Genomic DNA, 21,909 nt, shown 5'->3' with positions numbered 1-21,909 from the left:
GGAAGCACCGAGGCTTCAGCAGAATTTATTTTTGTGGCACTTGAGAGAGGGGAAAAAAGGAATTGGCTTTTTTTTGTTACCCTGTTGTGTCTTTTTTTTCCTCCCCTGCAGTCTCCCTCTCACCAACACTTGCACACACAGACTGAGGGGAGCCTTGGAACATTCCAGCCTCACTTTAGCAGGAATGGTGATGGAAAGGGCATTTTCTGGGCACCCACAGCTACAGCTCCATGTCAGGGCACTGGAATGGGGTACCCAAGTCACCTTGGGCTTTTCCCCTTTTTATATCCTGGTTTTATTCTTGTATCTTCTATTTTTTTATCTTGGTTGAGGTTCTTCCCCTAATTTTTACCTTGCTTGAGGTTCCTCCTCTCATTTTTTTATCTTGGAAACACCATTTGCTTTCGTTTGAAGAGGCAACTGCACGCCCAGTGATTTAGAACCAAAATGGATTAAAACACAACCAAACAGCAACAAAACCAGCAGGGCAAGAGGTTTCAATTGCTGGTTCAGTGTCCAAGGGATTCTCCTCCACTCTGGCACCACTCCTGCCCAGGGATTCATTCCAAGAGATACAGAAAACACGTGGATGTGGGGGTGGCTCCAGTTTGTTGGAGTGAGAGAGAAGAAAAGCAGATTACACATCTCTGGAAGGCAGCAGGCAGAGGATGCAGCCATTGACTGAGCCCAGGTGAATCCCTGGAGCTCAGCTGGGATCTCCCCTGCCTGTCCCAGAGCCACAGCCACGGCTCCACCTGCCCCAGCCCTAATTCCAAGCACAGCCCTGTCCCTGAGTCTGTAAAACTCACCGAGCTCCCTCCTCCTGCAGAATACAAATGGGCTTTCAAAGCAGGGAGATCACACTCAATCTGGAAGAATTTATGAGCCTGTGTTTTTTCAGCCATAATTTGTTTTATCTTCGCTCCTCTGAAAATATTGTTGATGGCAGCGTTTGAAGGCAGAGCACGGTGGGGACGGGACCAGCTGGTGCTCGGAGCTGGGCTGGCTGGCACAGAGCAATTCCAGCGCTGGATTTGGGTTAAACAAATTGAAACGTGTTTTAAATACCAGAGTCCTAAACTGACCGGCCGCTGATTGGAGTTAGATGGGGTCTGATGGGTTTGTTTCATCTCCAGCTGCTGTTTCCACGTGAAAGGAGCAGAAATGAGCAGCAGTGTGGGAGCCCAGGAAATTCCTCTGGCTGCCCTGGGGGACTCCAGACCCTGGCAGGGGGCTCAGAGACCTTGGCACGGAGTCAAAACCATCGGTGCCTTTGATTTTAGCCCTTGGAAAAAATTACTAACTTGGTGTGAGGAGTTTGAGTAGAATGATGGTTAATTTGTCACGGGGTGAAAATGTAGAATTTTGGGGGTTTTAGAATGGGGGTACAAGAGCCAAGATGTAGGAATATGGATGTGTCCTGTCCTTCTTCTTCTTCTTGTCCTCCATCTTCTGCTGTGCTGGTGACACTTTTGCATTGCTTTAGAGACAGACTGTCTAACATAGGTGATAGGTATTGGAAAATTATTGTAATTAAAGTCCATGTGGTTTTTAGTATAAAAAGCCAACAGCACCCCAAGGGCAGGGACTGTGCCACAACCCGACCTGCTGGACAGATCTCAGCAGGTCAGAGAAAGAATGTGACAGATAAGAAATTATTATTTCTTATCTAACAACCTTGAGAAGGAGAGCCAAGGAATCATGACTTCTTCTTTGGCAGCTGATCTGGGAAAAAAAGATTTTTTAACACATCTTGGGGTCATCCTGACCGCAGAAACCCCTAGACAGATGAGGGAGGTGCTTGGATTTGAACTCTTTTCAGTGAATTCTCACTCCTGACAGCTACTCTTGTCTTTGCTGCCCCAAGCCTGGAGCCAGAGGGCCCCGAGGTGCTGCTGGGCCCCGAGGTGAGCTGTGGGCCCCCCGAGCTGGCTGTGAGCACCCCCTGTGCCCTGAGCATCCCGCACTGCGCCCACGCCGACCCCCAGCACTGGAGCATCCACCTCAAAAGGAGGACCCAGCAGGGGAAGTGGGAGGTAAGCCCAGCCCCAGTCTGTGCCCTGGTGTTGTCACATCAGGGTCATTTCTACTGAATCACGTCGGGGTCACCATTTGTTGTCACTATATCACAAGAGTTCTATTGTCAGTACATTGCAAGGGTTCCATGTCAGCAGAGTTTCGTGCCTCCTTGATGTTTCTTGTAGGCATCTCCTCTAGGCACTGACTCTTTCTTGTCCTCACAGCAGCCAACTGACTCCAGTTCCCCTCAACCAACCAACCCACTCCTTTATAACACTCTTCTTATTGGCTACAGCTGTGGCCTGTTAACATCAGGCCTGCTCCTGATCCTTAATAATTGGCTCAGCCCCAACTCTTTGGGGAATAAGATTACTTTCTATATTTCCTTTTTTCACTTATATTCTATTCCCCTACACCCAGTGTGGAAATGGAGTTAAGCTTTGGTTGTGTAGGGGTTCTGGTGAGGATAGACATAGAGAAGAAGAAACCATCGCAGCAAAAAAGATTTTGTGTTTTGTGATGAAGCAGCAGAATTGGGTTTGGGTATTTCACACAAAGATGTGCAGAAGTTTATGGCTACAAAGCCCAGCCATGGATGCCATGGATGCCATGGCTGCAGCCTGTCCTTCTGTCCTGTCCCTCTCTGAGCCTCTGCCTGAGTTTTGCTGTGCTTTCAACCATTCCCAGCCCCATTTTCCTGATTCAGATTTACTGGGTTTTGCTGTGCTTTAAACCATTCCCAGTGCCATTTTCCTGATTCAGATTTACTCAGTCCCTGGGCAGCTCCAGCACTGCTGGCTCAGACAGCCTGGGTCACTGAGGAGGGGGACAGGGGACACAGACACAGGGACAGATGGACAGAGGGTCACAGGACACACAGACAGAGGGTCACAGGGCAGGACTGAGCAGCAGAGGCAGAGCAGAGGGAGTTTTTGAGGAAGGGAAATGTGGCTGTAATGGGTGTTCTGGAAGGAAGTCAAAGCCCAGCCATTGTTCAAGGTTTGCTTATTGACTTTAACCTTCAAGGTAATTTTTTAACTTGACACTGGGGGGAAAAATTAGCCAGAAAGTCAAGAGCACTTGAAAAAAGCTGCTAAAATTGCTTAGGCATCATCATTATTATTGTATGTACACAGCGAGCTCTGTGCTGGGCATGGCCATAAATCTGCCTGCTGACTCAGGGCTAAATTGGGAATATTTACTCAGGAAAGCAGTCCCCTTCTCCCCTTCCCCCAGAGTGGCTCCCAGCAACACACTGCACTCCAATTGAATAAAAATAAAGAATTAATGCCATGACTCCTATTGTCGAGGCCTATTGATTCTACTTTGCTTTATTCTCTTTAAACCTGAATTTCGTTTTGCAGGAAGTGATGTCTGTGGAAGAGGAAACTACTTCTTGCTACTGCCTGTTGGATCCTTATGCCTGTCACATTCTCTTAAACAGCTTTGGAACTTATGCCCTAATTGGGGAACCCATCTCAGACTGCGCCGTTCGACAGCTGAAAGTCGCCGTTTTTGGCTGCCTGTCTTGCAATTCTCTGGATTACAATCTGAGGGTTTATTGTGTGGATAACACCCCTTGTGCATTCCAGGTAAATGCCTTCACTTTGCTCCTCTGGGCTTGCTTGGTTCTCCCATTAAACCCTTTTGCTCCTTTCATCCCCAACCTTAACCCAATGGGAATACTGGATTTTTTAAAGCACTTGCTGCACCATTTGAATAAATCCCTTAAATTCCCTGCAGTTGTGGATTTACACTCAGAGCTTTAGGGCAGCCAAACTATCTTGTTTGCTCCCTCACTTTTTGCCACATTCTCAGCTGCCCAAACTCACCCAGTCCTGGTTTACAAAAATTCAATTATCCTGCATTTCCTCTTAAAAACAAAAAAAAAGCCAAATCCCCACATGGCACCTGGGATCAGAATGGTTTTCCTGCACCATGTTCCAGGACACAACAGTGACATTCTCTGGCTTTTGGTGAACTCAGGAGCTCAAAATATGGGGAATTTCAGAGGTTTTTGGATAAATACAGGGAATTACAGAGGTTTTGGGATCAAATATAGGAAATTTCAGAGGTTTTTGGATAAAATATGGGGAATTACAGAGGTTTTTGGATAAAATGCTGTTCTTTGGGGAACTGAAATGCAAACAGTTGTGGCATGAAATTTGCCATAAAATATGGAAAATTACAGAGGTTTTTGGATAAAATACAGCAAATTACAGAGGTTTTTGGATAAAATGCTGCTCTTTGGGGAACTGAAATGCAAACAGTTGTGAGATGAATTTTTCCTTCCTCTTGCTGTGGCACAGGAATGGGAACAGGGCTGTGAGTGGAGCTGCTGTCTCTGTGCTGCTAATAAAAGCCAAGGCACCAAAAGGATTGTTAGAGGCTCACAATGGCTGCCTAATTATCCTCTTTATAACACTTAGACAATTAGTGGGTACCGGTGTCTTCCTGATGAGTCTGGAGGAAATGATCAGAAGAATAATTACCAGTTCTCTGCCTTGCCAGGAGTGAGCAGGGTGTGTGTGGATAGTGAGACAATCCTGCATTTATGGAATGATGCAGCCCTAAAAGCAAGGCAATATCAGGAATACAGGGAATTTCAGAGTTTTTAGATAAAATATGGGGAATTTCAGAGCCTTTTGGATAAAATATGGGGAATTTCAGTGGTTTTTGGATAAAATATTGGTGTTGGGGTTGCCAAGTGGTGTTTGGCAGTTAATCCTGCACAGTGCAGGTTTATGTAAGAGACAAAATTCCCTTGTTTTTGACTTTTTCCCTGGCTGAAAACTCTCCTTGCTCCCCCAGCAGCTGCCTTGGGCCTTTGGGAAGTTCTGAGTGTGTTGGGAACTCCTGGCTCTCAAAATTGGAGAGACCCAGGTCCTTTGTGTTTTGCCCCAAATTCTCCTGCTGTGGGAGGAGCCCCACATCTGTCACTGAAGGCAGAGCAGCACTCACACAACATTCACAACCATCCAATATTCTCGAGGAATTTTGAGAATGGTTAAGAAATAATCTGTGGCTGGAAACCAAAAACTGAAGTCTCCCAATATTCTTCCTTTGGATGAACCGAACCACTTGACTTATTTTGGAAAGACAGGAATCTAAGGAAGGCAGGAGCCTCCCCTAAAATGGAAAATGCAAACCCCCTCCCTCTGAATTGCTATATAATTTAAATTAGGGGCTCTCAGGCAGAAAATATGGGAGCAGGAAATAACAGTTCTTTAATAGGGAAGAAAATAAAAATAAAAAATAAACAATGCAGTGAACTGAACCAACACTGACAGAGTCAGAACCCAGCCTGACACCCTGTGGGTCAGGGTGTTGGCAGCAGTGCCATTGGAATTGTGGCTCCGCCCTCCTGCAGTGTCAGGGGTGGTTCTGCTGGAGCAGGGATCCTGTAGAGAAGGATGTATTCTTCCTCTGAAGATCCAGTGGAAGGAGAGGCAGCTGCTGTTCCTCTGGGAAATCCAGTGGAGAAGCCGTGCTGGTGTTCCAGAATCTTCAGATTATATCCGGGTAGGAATGCTTGGCTCCTCCCCCCGGCCTCACATCTCCCAATGGGATGCTGTAGTTCTTATCAGCCATGCAGGGACATTCAGTGGCCTCTTATCAGCAGATGTTCCCTCCCAAGAGTCATTGTGGAAGAGATAAGGAAAACTGCAAACTGGACAAAAGACAGCTGCCATGCAGATGGCAAATAGAATAAATACATCTTGCCTTGCTGTCTGGAGCACCACCAGGGGTTAAACCAACCTAAATGCCTGGAAAAAAATTGGTTTATAATAGAAATCCATTAGTGCAGTTTCAGAGAGCTGGAGCATCGAATTTGCAGAAGGTCACAGTGATTCCAGGAGCTCCTCTAACGGCGACTTTGGTCCTGACAAGCACTAAACCCCTTCCATGGACACACATTTGATATAATTTATGTGGATTGAGAAAGGTAATTTGGAAGCACTGCTTGCCTGCTGATTTTTAAACACTTCTGCAACCTTTCCTCCCTCACTGGTGTTTTTACTGCAGCAGCACAGGAATAAACATTGCTTAAGTACCGGCAGGGGTGATTTTTTTTTTTGCCATTATGTTTTAAATTCATTGAATTACATGAAAATTTCTATTGGAACAGAGCTCTGGAGGGCTGTAGTGCAAACCCCTGCCTAGAGTCTGCCCTTCACACTGCTCAGGGTCTTGTGCAGTGATTCTGGAGGTGCCCCAGAGGTGGGAAATGGAAGTGAACGGTTTCACCTGAAGCCTTTGAAGGCTCTGAAAAGCCCTCAGAGAAGTTCCCCAGCAAAGCTGCTCTGGAATCCAGCTGTGCTGGGCTGCACTGGGGGTGTTGGAGAGTGGAGACAGCCAAAAATTCAGTGTCCAACCAGCATTACCTGCCCAGAAATGGGGCTGGCAGTGCCCAAACCCAGCCTTCTGGGAAATATAAATATCAATTATTTATAAATATAAATATTTATATTATAAATACCATCAGCTGCCCACGAGAGAGACTCCACTGTGCATTCAACGCTGTGGGGGAACCTGAGACCCCACAGAGAGGAATTCTGGATCCCTGGATCCAGAATCCCCAAATCACTGGATCTGGGCTTTGTTCCTGATACCAGAAATATTCTCCTCCCTTGCAGGAAGTGGTTTCGGATGAAAGGCTCCAAGGAGGACAATTGCTGGAGGAACCCAAACTTCTGCATTTTAAAGGCAACACCTGCAGCCTCCAGATCTCAGTGCTGGACGTGCCTCCCTTCCTGTGGAGAATCAAACCCTTCACTGCCTGTCAGGTACCTGGCATTTCATTTCACTGCTTCCCTCTGCGCTGGGGGAGAACCCAAATGAAACCCAAATGAACCGAGGTTCCTTTTATTTAAAAAGCTTTAAACCCTCCGAGCATTTAACAAAAACATGTTGCCTCTTGGTTCTGACAAACACAGATTTCGTTTACACCAGAACGCTGTAAATTTGTCATTTTACAGAAATGCTTTTGCCTTCCCCCATTTCAGTTGCCTCCAACAGAAGGCAAATATTCCTGCTCAAACTTAACCACTCCTCAAGATGTTTCTAATATCTGTCATTGCAGTTTTGATATAACTATGGAAATATGGCTAAAAATGACATTTAAATGTAACCACGAGTTCAAATCACAGCACGCAGAGAGCAAGCATTAGAACTGAAAAGCAGCAAATTGGTTTTTCTCTTCTCCATTAATTAGAGAGGCTGTTGAAAACTGAAAAGGAAAAACCAAAACAAAAGAAGAATTTCCAAGGATTTTGATGACTGGAAATTCTAAGGAATGTGCTGGCACATGGAGTGGGCTGGTTTTAAAACACAGCACTCAATTAGAATGTACAATCTCCCTTCTCCCAGAAGCAGAGACACAGTTTTTGCATTCTCCAGAATTTTGGCAAAAACCCTGTTTTAAATGTGTTGCCACGTTCCCCAAAACATAAAACATAAGAGGGTAATGGGCTCTGAAAGTTATAAACACAGACCCAGAGCCAGAGCAATCCCCAATTATCCCTCATGGGGATAATTCAGGCTACAGCTTAAGAAATTAAATAAATTAATCCTTTTCAGCTTCTTAGGAAGAAGAGCATTTTGGTGTTTTGATTGTTCTTCCCACTCACCTGTATTTTAAAAGCCAAACCAAGAAGGTTTAGGATGTCCCAGTCCTGCCAGAGTGTGCCCAAAAGAAAAATCAAATCAGAGGAGTTTTCTCTTAATGCAACAAATTCACTTCTGCCCTCAGCAGATTATAGAGCTCCACACTTTGATTATTTTATTGTCTCCTAATCCCTTCTCCAAACACAAAGAATAAATGTCTGGAATTCAACCTCCGAGTGCCACTTCGAGCCTGATCAGAGCAGGGGCTCAGGGCTGGAAAAAAGCCTGTGCCAAACCCAGGGCTGCCCTGACCCTGAGGAAAATTTGCATTTTATAACTGGTGTAACTGGGATGCCTTGGGCAGCTCAGAAACACAATCACTGCTCCTCAGAGGAGCTGCAGAACCTCCCCTGGCTCGGTGCTTCCCTCGCAGTGAAAAGTCTGGTGACAGCTCTGGTTTGCTTCCAGCCCCTTTATAGAGAAAAGGATCTATTTTTGCACGTGGAGTTTCTTCCAGTGTTCCCTGGGCTCCTCTCCTACGTCCCACCCTGTGAGAGCAGCTGCTTGTGCTGCCTGGCAGGAACAACTGAACGCAGCCTGTTCCAGGAATGTCTCTGGTCCAGCAGCAGAGCCTCCCCGGGCAGCGTGGGGAGGAGGATTTATGGAAATGATGTCTCAGGGAGGCCGAGCAGATGAATAAATCACACTGAGGAGCTGCTGGGAGGCAGCTGGTGGCAGGTGGCACCAGGATTCCTGCTCAGAGCCTGTGTTTGTCCTGGCCCAGGGCTTGGCTCCCTTCCCGCCGGGGATCCCTGAGAGATGTGGGTGGTGCAGGCAGAGCAGGGATGGGCATGGCAGGAGCTGGGCAGGCACCTCTGGCTGCTCAGATCTGCATCTCCTGGAGGATCCAGCTCTGCCTGGGGCCACGAGATGATTTACAGCCCCTCTGTCTGCGAGGAGCTTAATTATAAACGCAGAGTGGAGCTGAAAGCATCTCTGGAATACTCCAAGCACTCATTGTTGCAGCACTCCTTGCTGCTCTGCTTTGTTTCACACAGCTCCTTTCAGCTGAGTGATTCTTCTACTCGGAGTGAAAGCAGAGATCATCACCCTGAAAAAAATCTAATTACAGCTGCTCCGCTTCTAACATTTTGCTAATGTTTCCTTTATCATTGGGAGCATTTTACTACTGCAGCTGCTCCCAGCTTGGGATCCAGTCTGGGGCTGAGGATAGGCAGGGAGCTGGGACAGGAGGGAGGGGCCAGGGCAGTTCCTGGTGGTAAATTCCTTTGGAATGGAAAAGGGAAGGTTGGCAGGGCCAGGGCAGTTCCTGGTGCAAAGTTCTTTGAGGTGGAGGAGAAAAGGTTGGCAGGGTCAGGGCAGTTCTTGGTGGAAAATTCCTTTAGGATGGAGAAGGGAAGGTTGGCAGGGCCAGGGCAGTTCCTGGTGGAGAATTCCTTTGGGATGGAGAAGGAAAGGCTGGCAGTTCTCAGTGGGAAGTTTCTTTCCTTGCATTCTGCTTACAAGGTGATTCCAAGGAAGCACAGAGAGGAATCCTGATCCCTCAAGAGGGAGGAAGTGAAATGCATCTTTTTGAAGTCTCTTTAAGCACCTTTTTTAAGAATCTCCCATTACTTCTTCCTTTGAGCTCTCGGTCACTGCCACACCTCAGTTCCATCAACTCAATCCTCATTTTCTGGCTTTGCTCGGAGCTGGAGGTGCCATTACCCAGCCCACCCCAGCAGAGCAGCACTGTGTGTGTCCCCAGGCCGTGTCTCCTGTCCCTGACGTGTCCCTGTCCCACAGGAGGTGCCGTTCTCCCGCGTGTGGCGCGGCAGCCCCCGGCCCCTGCTCGGCGCCTTCTCCCTGGAGCGCTTCAGCCCCGCCACCACCCAGCTGTGCTGCACCGTGTGTGTCAGGCAGCTGCAGGGCCACGAGCAGCTGCTGCACATCCAGACCTCCGTCCTCGAGGTACAGACACCAGCACCCCCTGGCCTGCAGGGCGGGGTGGTCATGGAACAGAATCCTAGGGTGGGGTGGGGTGGGGTGGGTTGGGTTGAGTTGGCTTGGCTTGGCTTGGCTTGGCTTGGCTTGGCTTGGCTTGGAAGGGCCTTAAAGCCCATCCAGCACCACCCCTGCCATGGGCAGTGCCACCTTCCACCATCCCACCCCTTGGACCCTTCCAAAGAGGGGGCACCACTTCTCTGCCCACCGGTTCCCTCCCCAGTTTTGTCCTTTCCTCCTGTAGTTTTTGCTCGAAGCTGGAAGCAGTCTTCAAAGCCTTGCAGATCCAATTTCCAGCGGAAATCAAGGCACAGAGACTCTGCAGCACCAACAATAATTTATCAATAATTTAATAATTGATTGTTTGGGTTGGTGGCTGCGGTTTCCTAGCAAGAAGCCTTTGCAGAGCACTGAGAGCTGGGGACAGGGGTACAAACTGTGCCTTGTGAGGACTGAGCCCTGCTCATGGCCAAAACAAATCAGACCTACAGCTGAGCAAGCTGTTGATCTGTCCCACAGCCATGAGAACTTCAGCAGCTGCATTTTTTAGATTATTGAGCATCTTTGTTGATTAATCCAGATTAATAATGCTGGATTAGAGTTCTACACCCATAAATGGTCTGAGCAGGGAGTGCGGCAGCTGGGCAAGAGAACATGAACATCATTTTATATAAAAACTCAGAACTGGCCAAGTGTTTTCTGCTCCTTTACTGTTATTTCATAAAACCCCTCTGTCACTCTCTGTGTCTCCAGCCCGTGCTGCCGCTGCCTTGCTCTCCCTCTCTGCTGTGTTTTTAAGGGCCCTGTCTGTACACAAGTCCCCAGAGCATGTTCCCGTTCTGCTTCAAGCAGATTTACTGCTCTGGAAGGCTTTCTCATGCCTATCTCCAGCAGTGATTGAAGAGGGAGGATAATTTGACTGCGAAATAAATTCTGTGAGTGACAACTCCCCCCCGGAGCCGCTCCGTGCGCGACAATCCCCGCAGCGCCCGGGTCGCTGTGCTTATCTCACACGTGCAGGGCAGGAGCTTCTCCTGCTCTGCATCTTGAGCAGAGCCCAGGGCAGAGCTGCAGCACCGGGTGCTGAGCCTGGCAGGCCCTGGGGACCCGTCACAAATGGTGGATGGAGGCTGCAGCGTCGTCGCTGCTGCTGGTTAATATTGATGCTGTGTCACTCTCGGATGAGTAATGCACTGAAATTTGACTCTGTTATGCAAGGCTGGTGTGATTCCACAGGAAAAGAGGGGCCAGATCTGCAAAGGACCTGGATTCCAGAGAATCTGGGAGAGCTGAGGTGTTTAAGGAATTCAGGTGTTTAAGAAAACCCAAAGAAATAAAGAAACAAACACAAATTTTTGTGCCCATGTTTGGGGTTTAAGAAATTAAAGATTTAGAAACCCAGCACTGCTCTGCAAGACAAAAATAACCAAAAAATAAAACTTATGGAAGGAAAAGCCAAAATTTTAAAGGTTTTTATGCACCAGTCCTTGTGATGGTGAAGGAACACCTTCTGGGTGTTCTTTCACAACTCACAGAAGCACCTCTTGTAGCAGGCCCAGAGCCTGCAACACTTTCCTGGTGTTCAGAAGCTCAAGATAGGAAATGCCAATTCATGGTGACTGGAACCTTAGAAACTGCTTTCTTCTGCCTTTGAACGCCTTGCTTATCTCTCTGTAAGACTATAGGTCACTTTCTTTTAACCCTTGCTATTGAACAATTTCCAAAACCCCTGAACTCTTTATAAAAAGAGCTACTTTTGCCCAGCTCGGGCAGAAGAGCTGTCACTGAGAACCTTTGCAGAAGATTCAATAACGATGCTCCTGTGGAATCCCACACAGCCTTCTCCTCTCTCTCCCTGTGTCTGCCTGCCCGGGCACCTATAAAGCTAAGAGCTGAGGTCACAATGAGCGGATAATCACTAAAGAGCTGATATCACTTAAGCTTGCTAAGGTTGCCTGTGGCTAAAAAGTGCTTGGGAACTTGGACAAGCTGTGCCAAGCAGGTCAGAGCTATCCCAGGTCAGAGCTATCAGTGATGCTGGCTGGGGTCTCTGTACAAATCACAAACAGGACAGGACTGCTGGGAACGTGCTTTGAGCTGTTTTATTTTCCAGCATCAGTCTCATTCCATGGTTATAACGAGATGATGTCAGCAGCTCACATCTCAGGCAGCAGACTAAGAACTTAATGTTACAACTCACTTTATAAGTTTTTTGACCAATCACACAAAGAAAAAGCACATTGACAGTAGTTCTATCCAACCACTATAAGCACAGGTACCTTTGGTTAAAACAATGCTTGCTTATTTCAAATACAATACCTGCTTGTGAGCTTTAAAACACAATGCACAGAGCTCCATTATCAAGCTTCAAGCTTCCTAATATCTCCCTAGATAAACTTTTCTGTAGCTTAGAGAGTTATTCTAGACAAGCATTAATACACAGCCCATTGTTCTATTTGTCCTTGCTTTTCTACAGTTTAAATAATTTTTCTGCTGACTTTTCATGCCTGCTGCTTAGCACTAATCACAGTTCTGCTGTTTCTGAGGCCTGCATGTTGTAGCTTTCCCAAAACCCTCTGATTTTGTGGATTCCCACAATCCGGACCCCTCTGCAGCCTGCTGGGGACACCCCGAACCCCAGCACAGCCGCATTAACCTCTGAGCCATTTTCTGTTGCCAGTTCAAGCAGCCTGAGGCTCAATTCTCCTTTCCCTGCAGGCTGAGAGAGAAAACATCCCCTTCTTTGGCCACGAGGACAGCGCCTTCCCTGCCCAGCTGGGCCCCAAGGCCTTCAAGATCCCGCGCTCCATCCGGCAGCGCATCTGCGCCACCTTCGACGCGCCCGGCGCCAAGGGCAAGGACTGGCAGCTGCTGGCACAGAAGAACAGCATCAGCAGGTGACGGCAGCGCCCTGGCATGGGTTTGTGGTGGTGTTCACGGGGGTCCCAGGACAAGGGGAGAGATGAGAATCTTGACTCGTTTCAGAAGGCTGTTTTATTATTTTATGATATATATTTCATATATATATATATATATATATATATATATGATGTATATTATATTAAAAGAAAATTATACGTGACTGTGTTCACAGGGGTCTTAGGATGAGGGAAGAGATGAGGATCTGACTCCATGTTTCAGAAGGCTTGATTTATTATTTTATGATATATATTACATTAAAACTACAGTAAAAGAATAGAAGAAAGGATTTCATCAGAAGGCTTGAAAGGAAAGAAGTGGAATGATAACAAAATCTCGTGACCCTCAGAGAATCCAAGAGAGCTGGACTGCGACTGGCCATTAATTAGAAACATCCAACATGAGACCAATCAAAGATCCACTGGTTGCATTCCACAGCAGCAGATAATTATTGTTTTTCTTTTCCTCTGAGGCTTCTCAGCTTCTCAAAAGGAAAAATCCTAACAAAAGAATTTTTCATAAAATATCATGGCTGCAGGGGTTGGCACCTGGAAAGTGGATTTTGGGCCATTCAGGGGCGGGTGGTTGGTTGGTTGGTTGGTTGGTTGGTTGGTTTGCTGCCGGTGTTGGGCTGTGGGTGGGATGAGGGGCTGAGTGGGGCTCACTCCTGGTTCCAGCTCCTCGTCCTTCTGCCCACCCTCAGGAGCCCAAGGCTGCAGAAGGATTTTGTCCATCCAAGAGTTGTTCAAAGCCCTTAGGATGCTGCACGTTCCCCCAGACAAATCCCCTTGACTCTCTCTCTCTTTCCTATTCCAAAATGAATCCTGCAGAATTCTTTTTTTTGAAGGGAAAGACATCTTAAAAAGAGACAGTCATGCTCTACTGTTAGGAGTAATAATATTATGATTATTAAAACTGAAAGATGCTGTAAAAACCAATTTACTTCTTACTTTGCTTTTTCTGCTTGGCTAAATTAAATTGGCGGAGGCAGCTTCCTCACAAAAATATTTTCTGATTGTCACAAACTCTATAAATGTGTTCCCAGGAGAGCAGAGGAATACTTAAATCAGGCAAAGTAACTTTCCATTGGTTTCCTGCTTTGTGTGGGAGCCTCAATAAACCACATCTGAGCCAAAGGAAAAAGATTTTTGGATAAACACTTTGTTTTACCAAATTCTGTGCAAATTACCCCTGCATGGTCCTAAAAACAGCACATTACCAAAATAGAAAATCCCGGATCAAAGGGGTTGTGTCTTTGCACAACCCAAGCACCAGCTGCTGAGGGGTTTTATTTTTCCAAAATCGTGCTGGGCATAGGGCACAGCTGCAGCCTGGGCTGCTCCTCATCCCTTTTTCCTTCTTTCCCTGCAGGAATCTCTCCTTCTTCTTCATCCCTTTCTCTCTTTTCCCCTGCAGGAATCTGTCCTTCTTCCTCATCCCTTTCTCCCTCCTTTCCCTACAGGAAAATCTCATTATTCCTCATTCCTTTTCCCATCCCTTCCCTGCAGGAATGTCTCCTTATTCTTCACCCATTTTCTCTCCTTTCCCTGTAGGAATCTCTCATTTCCCTGCAGGAATCTCTCCTCCTTCCTCACCCCTTTTTCTCTCTGTTTTCTGCAGGAATCTCTCCTTCTTCCTCATCCCTTTTTCCCTCTGTTCCCTGCAGGAATTTCTCCTTTCCCTGCAAGAATCTCTCCTTATTCCTCACCCCTTTTTCTCTGCAGGAATCTCACTTCCATCCTCACCCCTTTTTCCCTGCAGGAATCTCTCCTCCTTCCCCATTCCTTTCTCCCTCCTTTCCCTGCAGCAATCTCTCCTTCTTCCTCAACCCTTTTTCTCTCCTTTCCCTGCAGGAATCTCTCATTCTCCTCATCCCATTTTTCTTCCTTTCCCTGCAGGAATTTCTCCTTCTTCGTCACCCCTTTTCCAACCTTTCCCTGCAGGAATCTCTTCTTCACCCCATTTTCCCTTTTTCCCTGCAGGAATCTCTCCTTCTTCACCCCATTTTCCCTTTTTCCCTGCAGGAATCTCTCCTTCTTCCTCATCCCTTTCCCCTGCAGGAATCTCTCCTTTCCCTGCAGGAATCTTTTCTTCTTCCCCATTCCTTTCTCCCTCCTTTCCCTGCAGCAATCTCTCCTTATTCCTCACCCCTTTCCCCTGCAGGAATCTCTCCTTTTTCTTCATCTCTTTTCCCCTCCTTTCCTTGCAGGAATCTCTCCTTTCTTCTCTCCTTTCCCTGCAGGAATCACTCCTCCTTCCTCACCCTTTTTCCCTGCAGGAATCTCTCCTCCTTCCTCACCCATTTTCTCTCCTTTTTCCCTGCAGGAACCTCTCATTCTTTGCCACCCAGAGCAGCCCCTCTGCTGTCATCCTGGACCTGTGGGAGGCTCGGCACCAGCACGACGGGGACCTGGACTCGCTGGCCTGTGCCCTGGAGGAGATTGGCAGGACACACTCCAAGCCCCCCGAGGTGCCAGAGCCCGAGCTGGACGAGCCCGAGTTCCCCTGCAGCAGGAAGGGGCTTTAGTCCCTCTGTCCTGCCAGGACACACGGCCAGCAGGGGTTGTGGGGATGGAACTCACCCCCATCAGTGGCAACGGGAGGAGCAGCAGCTAAAAACCCTCTGGTGATGAGGAAAACCAGCTCCTCCCTGTCCTCCTCCACTTAAAATCTGCATTTTGGTGCCCCAAACGAGCCTGCACTTGTGTCAGCGCCGGGGCAGGAGGGAGAGAGACACAGAGCCATAAGAGGGAAATGTTATTCTGTATTTAGGAACAGTCATGTTCGTGTACTGCCTAGTGAAAAATCAACAAATAGCGTTGGATATTTCGAGCCACTGGAGGTTGGTCCTGGTTAAAAGGTTTCTCTAGTGAAAATCAACAAATAACATTGGATATTTCGAGCCACTGGAGGTTGGTCCTGGTTAAAAGGTTTCTCGCTTCGAGGGTGGTTTAAAAATCCCATCACGTTGTCACTTTATGTCTGCTACAGGAAAACTGAAAATTTGGCCTTATCCTGTTCAGATGTTTGAGGAATTAGAAGATCTCATAATTATTTCACATCGTGTGTATTCCAAATAATTTGTTTTAAAAATTCAGCCCCTTAATGAATGTACATTTGCTGCAGAGCTTTGCTGCCTGCTCTGTTACCAAAATTCCAGAACAAACCCCTTCATCTCTGAGACTGGGGGGTGTGTGCACACGCCAGAGGAATTTTCTAATTTTCTACGTCTGCAAACTTTCTTAGTCAAAAAACTGTCTTTGGGGGTGGATTTAAATAACCAAATAACACACGGGAAAATTTCCAGCCCTATTTTAGCAAGTTGAGACATTTATTTTTGTTACTTCATTCTCTGTGGCTGAGCTGAAGGTGAAGGCAGTCAGCACAGCTTCATTTTGGTTTGGTTTCAGATTGAAACCACAAACCCCACACAGCACTGCCAACTCTGGCCTAGATTTTGTTGCACAATTTGGGAATTTCACGGGGTCCAGAGCTGGCTGTGTTAGCTTGGTTTAGTTACAAATTGCATTTACCCCAAAAATCAGGATCTAAGCAGAGAATTTGCCTTGCTTTTTACCCATTCCATGCAAAAATTATTTATGACTTCAACCAAACCAAAAAAGAGCTGTCACTGTGAGCGAGGGCCTGGTGGAGCTGGTACTGAGCCAAGTGTCACCATTATTTTTGACCATTCTTTTCACTCCCATCCTTCACCACAGCCAAGGTGCTGGAGCCTGTGGGGCTGCCAGGGCACAATCAGGAGAAACAGGAACAGAAATGAGGCTTTGGGAGCTTTGTGGAAATGCAGGAAACCCAAACCAAGGGTTTGGGGGCTGTTTTAGCCTCGTGTTTGGCTGAGAGCAGGGCAATTCCTTCACCAAGGACTGCAGGGTGAAAATCTGAACAACAACAACAATGAGATCAGCAACATCAGCTCTGTCCTTGCTTGTGCTGCCCTGAAATCACAAATGTCACTGCCTGCCCAGCTCAGGAATAGGCTGAGACATGGAAATCCTGAAACTTGGAAATCCTGAGACCAGTGCAAAGCTTTCCTGCAGCTCAGCATCTCCTGCAAGCCTGGCAGGAGGCTCCTGGCACAGGTTTCGGGGCAGACAGAAATACCGGCTGCAAGCTGTCACTGCTTTCAGCAGCACATGCTCCTCCAGTTCCATCCCCACTGACTGCCAGTCCTCCTCCACAAACCTGTTCTTGGTTGGACAAAATGTCAGGCATTAGGAAAAAAAAAAAAAAAAAAACAAAACAAGGGATGATGGCACCGGGGGAACAAGCAGAGTCTGCGAGCTGCCGTTGTCGGGGAAACCAGCCCGGCTCTGCCTGCAGCAGGGATTTGTTCTCAGTGCCCCAGAGCTGCTCTGTTCCTGAGCAGGCTGGGTTTGTGTGCCCCAGGTGCTGCAGGGTTAGACATTGGAGGGGAATCTTTGGGATCAGGTGTTCTGGGAAGTCTGAACCTCTCAAGTACCTCAGAAATGGGGAAAGTGTTAGAGCCCAAATGAGTGATGCAGGACTCCAGGCAGCTCTTCAAAATGCATACATATTGTATACAAAATGCACTTTATTGTATCCAAAATGCAGTTTATTGTATACAGAATGCCGTTTATTCCATCCAAGAGGTTCCAGCAGTCCAGGGTTGTTGGTGACAGAGCTGTGCCCACAGCTGTCAGCTCCAGCTGCAGGCAGGCCTGGAGACCAACATCCCTCATTCAGGCTCTTACTGATGGCGCCCCACGTTGAGCGCCACTGTGAGAGCTGAAATGAGAGCTGTGGGACTCCAGGGACTCTTTAAAATGCAGTTTATTGCATCCAAAATGCAGTTTATTGTACACAAAATGCAGTTTATTCTATCCAAAATGCAGTTTATTCTATCCAAGATGCTACAGCAGTCCAGGGTCGTGGGTGACAGAGCTGTGCCCACAGCTGTCAGCTCTAGCTGCACACAAGCCTGAAGACCGTTTAATTTTGGTTACAAATGCATTATACACTTTTCTTTCCTGAGCATCTTAATACCAATCTATAGTAGAACTAATCTATACCTTAACTGTTATCTACAGCCTATCATAACTACTGTAATTACCATATTCATGTTGCTGTTCTCCAATCACTGCAAGTCAGTACATTACACTTTAACTAGAAGTTTTTTTCAGTTTTCTTGCAGTGGAAAATTTTGAGATCATTTTCTACTTGCAACATTTGCTGCCTTGTTTGCCTGTTCTGTCTTTCTGCTTGGTAAAAACATCTTCTTGTTTGGGGTGGGTTTATCCTTTGCTCTAAGCCATAAAAACTCTTTCTAACTAACACACCCTTTGCCTCCTTGGTTATCCAGCAAGACTGGCTCAGAAATTCTTTTCTTCTATATCAAAACTTGCTTCCATCTCTATTCCTTCATCAGACTCTGCATTTAAAAATCTTTCTGCCAAGCACACATAGCTGTGAGACCTTCTTGTCAAACTCTTATCCTTCCCAACAGGAAAGAGAGAAGGGGAATGTTGCCGGGAAATTGGGATAAAAAGGAGCTGCATCCTCCTGCTCTGCTCCATCCTCCTGACAGCCCAGGGAGCCCCAGGATCTGTGTGGGCTCAGCCTCCACTGCCTTTCCTCAGGGTTCTGTCCACCCTGGAGCTCTGCAGACCCTCCCAGTGCAGGACCCCCCGCTCAGAGGGACCCAGCTCTGCCCCAGAATCCCAGCCCACCCACAATCCCATGTCCTGAAAGGGAATAATTGTCCAAACTGGACAATTCCAGAGGGAAGCTGTTCCCCCATTCAAGGCTCTGTTGGACGTTGCCCTTTAGCGTTTGTTCCCTGGTTTTTCTTCTTCCCTTTGATTAAAGCAATTCTTTGTTGCTGATCTCACTCTTTGAGAACCTGAATCAACAACTCTCCAGCTTTCCTTCCTATTCCTGACTGCTTTGATGCTCTTATGTTCTTCAAATGAACCAGAAATGCCCCAAATATTTATTTCCTTTCTCCCTTTCTCTTTAAAAGACCTTTTGGAAATCTGTGCACGTATTCATATGATTTGACCCAAAACACAGATGTGGAGGAGCACCTGGAAAAGGATTAGAGGCCAGAAATTAAAAATTCATTCCTTTCTTCTGTTGTATAAATTATGATAATTGAAAAACAATTTTCCCCGAACTAGAAAGTAAAAGAAGGAGAAATATGCATTTCCCCCCCTGTAGATTCCACGTGGCTGCCCTGGCTCTATTCAGGGGAAAGAGCCATTCTGATTTTACATCACCAAAGGATCTGCTTTAATAGATTTTCATTTTCCTGAGCACTTTGCCCAGGTATTTCTGTGCCATGACTCATTGCAGACTAATGGCTGCATTTTAAAAATGACTCCCAGCTCCGCCAGCACCATAAAGCTCATTTCCATCTCGTACCGCCCTGCACTCCCACAGAAATTTTATTGGGATTTTTGTAATAGATGAAGAGATATCAAACAATTCTCTTTAAAATCCAGCAAACTGCTTTTGTCCTTGTTTTTATCTCTGGCCACAGCTGCTCTCCCCCTCTCTGGCCTGGGCACTGCTGCCTTTCAGAGAATCTTATTCAGCATAAATCACTTTGCAGGGTCTGGGATATTCACATCACACTGCAAATCCATTCTTTTCCACCTGCAAGGCAGTGCTGTGAGAGTTTTAAAGCATTCAATAACTGATCAATTCCAATTTTTCACAAAAGGGAGACACAGCCCAGGTCCACAGTGAGTTAAACAAGGGAGGGACCAGGCTGGGCTTCTGGTCACCACCTGAATCGTCTTTTTTCAGGCTGTTTCTGCCTGCAAAACACAGATTGCAGCAAAGAGCTGTTCTTGGCTGGTAATTAACTGAGTGGAAAACAGGAAATGAGATTTGAAGTCCTTGACAACCAAGGACGGTCTCCAGGGTTGCCTCTCTGGCCTTTCTTTGGCTGATGCCCCCAGGGAATTCTGTCTCACCTGTGGCACAGCAGAAAGGGGGAACATCCCTCACCCAGAGCCTGCCCGTGGTTTCCCAGGGGCTGCTCATTCCTGGGATGAGCTCTGCCGAAATTCCTCCCTGGACGTTGCTCCTGATCCAACAGGGGCTGGGGTGTGAACAGCCCTCCCTGCCCAGCCCCAGGAATTTGGGTGGAATTGGTGAAATTCCTCCCTGGACACTGCTCCTGATCTAACAGGGGCTGGGGTGTGCACAGCCCTCCCTACCCAGCCCCAGGAATTTGGGTGGAATTGGTGAAATTCCTCCCTGGACACTGCTCATGATCTAACAGGGGCTGGGGTGTGCACAGCCCTCCCTACCCAGCCCCAGGATTTTAGGGTGGAATTGGTGAAGTTTGGGGTGCCCTGCACCCAGTCTGGCCACAGCAGGAGGGAAAGTTTGGGGTTTTGCTCCCAAACTCTCCCAGCACCCACCAGCTCCTGGCTCTGGCAGAGTGGAACATCCAACCCCTGGAATCCCCATGCTGGAATTGGGAATGTTGACTCATGTAATTGGGAATATTGACCCATGGTTGGGATATCTCCTCAAGGAGTCCCTTCAGGTGTCCTTGGCTGGGATATCTCCTAAAGGAATCCCTTCAGGTGTCCATGGTTGGGATATCTTCTCAAGGAATCCCTTCAGGTGTCCCATGGTTGAGATATCTCCTCAAGGAGTCCCTTCAGGCATCCCTGGCTGGGATATCTCCTCAAGGAATCCCTTCAGGTGTCCATGGTTGGGATATCTCCTCCAGGAATCCCTCCAGATGTCCATGGTTAGGATATCTCCTCAAGGAATCCCTTCAGGTGTCCCTTGTTCAGGCACTGGAGGATGAGGAAGGAAACCCCAAACCCCAGCCCCAGATTTTTAGGTGAAGCTGTCGATTTTTCCATCCTTTCCCCCCTCATCCTCCACCCCAGCCCCCGTGCTGAGCCCCAGGGCTCCTGAGTGCCTCTCCCAGCTGGGCAGGGCACACACAAACCCCGGGCTCACAGACACAGCTTTGGGAACACAAATCCCATCCCCTCACCTGGCACTCCCCCATCCTGTTGTGACCCCAATAGCCCAGCTGATAAACAGCTACAAAAATGTTAAATGTGCTCCTGTTGTTGGTTGGGATAAAACATGGTGCTGGTCAGTCTGGTGAGGCTCTGGGCAGTGTCACACAAGAGATAACAAAATTCCCAACTTGCATCCTCAACTTTAAGCCAGCTCTTAAGTGAAAACGGGAGGAGGAACTTCGACCCAGCCTGACACAAAATATAAATTATTCCTAAAAAGAGAAAAAACCAAACCCCACAAGTATTCCTCTAGAGAGACTTGTTTTCTCTTCTGCTCCTTTATTTTTGCAGTGAAGAGGTTGTGAAAAGGTTCTTGGCTGCTCTGCCTGAGCATCCCTCCCTGCCCCGGCGTGTTTGGGGTGAAGGAGGGCAGAGCCCTGAGCCCTTCTTAGGATGAAGCTGAAGGAGAAGGGAAGGGAGACAGAACGTGGAATCAAAAGCATGGCCTTGGCTTCATACCACACTTTCTGTGCCTTGTTCTATCAATGTAAATTCTGAATGTTGTACAGTGAAAATACTTGGGAGAGACTCCTTGGGAAAGGCTGCACTGGCTTCTTTTTTCAGCACATGTACATATATAAATATATATACATATATATATATATTTGGTAATGCCAACCAGCTGTGTTCTATTGTCCTGGAGAAGTCAAAGTGGACACTTTGGGTGTTTTCTGTGGAGTTTCAGAGCTGTGTGGCGCCGGCCTTTGGAGAGAGGTGTACAGATGGGAGTTATGGATATCAGCTATTTATGAATAAAGAGTCTTTTACTGACGCCTGACCCTGCTGTTCTTTCACTGCTGGGGTCAAACCAGGCCAGGCACTGGGGAGGGGGGGCTCACATGGACCTCTGGGCGTGGCTTTTTGGTTTTAATAATTCCATTAATTATTTGAATGGAATTAATTCATTCACTTTATCATTCCTTGGCACAGACATCCCCAACCAGGGCGGTTTGCCCACACTCGATGTCAGGGAGTTATGGATATCAGCTATTATGTAAAGGTCTTTACTGACGCTGACCCTGCTGTCTTTCACTGCTGGGTCAACCAGGCCCGGCACTGGGAGGGGGCTCACATGGACCTCTGGGCGTGGCTTTTTGGTTTTAATAATTCCATTAATTATTTGAATGGAATTAATTCATTCACTTTATCATTCCTTGGCACAGACATCCCCAACCAGGGCCAGGTTGTGCCCACACTCAGGGACATCCCAGGATATTCCAGGGACATTCCAGGGGCACAGACATCCCCAGCCAGGGCCAGGCTGTGCCCAGGCTCAAGGACATCTCAGGATATCCCAGGATATTCCAGGAACATCTCAGGATAT

The 21,909-nt window shown here is 47.4% G+C and overlaps 1 protein-coding gene across 2 annotated transcripts in view; it reads left to right on the top strand.

The window, feature by feature from the left end:
- The window catches only part of UNC5D (unc-5 netrin receptor D), a 115,761-nt gene extending 94,405 nt beyond the window's left edge, over nucleotides 1–21,356 (top strand). For both annotated transcript variants that reach the window (XM_064731087.1, XM_064731085.1), the window contains exons 11-16: nucleotides 1,868–2,036; nucleotides 3,384–3,611; nucleotides 6,657–6,806; nucleotides 9,433–9,597; nucleotides 12,349–12,527; nucleotides 14,875–21,356. In XM_064731087.1, the coding sequence (XP_064587157.1) occupies nucleotides 1,868–2,036; nucleotides 3,384–3,611; nucleotides 6,657–6,806; nucleotides 9,433–9,597; nucleotides 12,349–12,527; nucleotides 14,875–15,076 (1,093 nt within the window). In that variant the 3' untranslated portion in view covers nucleotides 15,077–21,356. The remainder of the gene's footprint in view (nucleotides 1–1,867; nucleotides 2,037–3,383; nucleotides 3,612–6,656; nucleotides 6,807–9,432; nucleotides 9,598–12,348; nucleotides 12,528–14,874) is intronic.
- Nucleotides 21,357–21,909: the final 553 nt, after the last annotated feature.

Source organism: Zonotrichia leucophrys, chromosome 22, assembly GCF_028769735.1.
Source record: "Zonotrichia leucophrys gambelii isolate GWCS_2022_RI chromosome 22, RI_Zleu_2.0, whole genome shotgun sequence".
NCBI classification, from domain to species: Eukaryota; Metazoa; Chordata; class Aves; order Passeriformes; family Passerellidae; genus Zonotrichia; species Zonotrichia leucophrys.
Note: the sequence above shows the minus strand (reverse complement) of the source record. Positions and strands in the feature narration are given on the sequence as shown.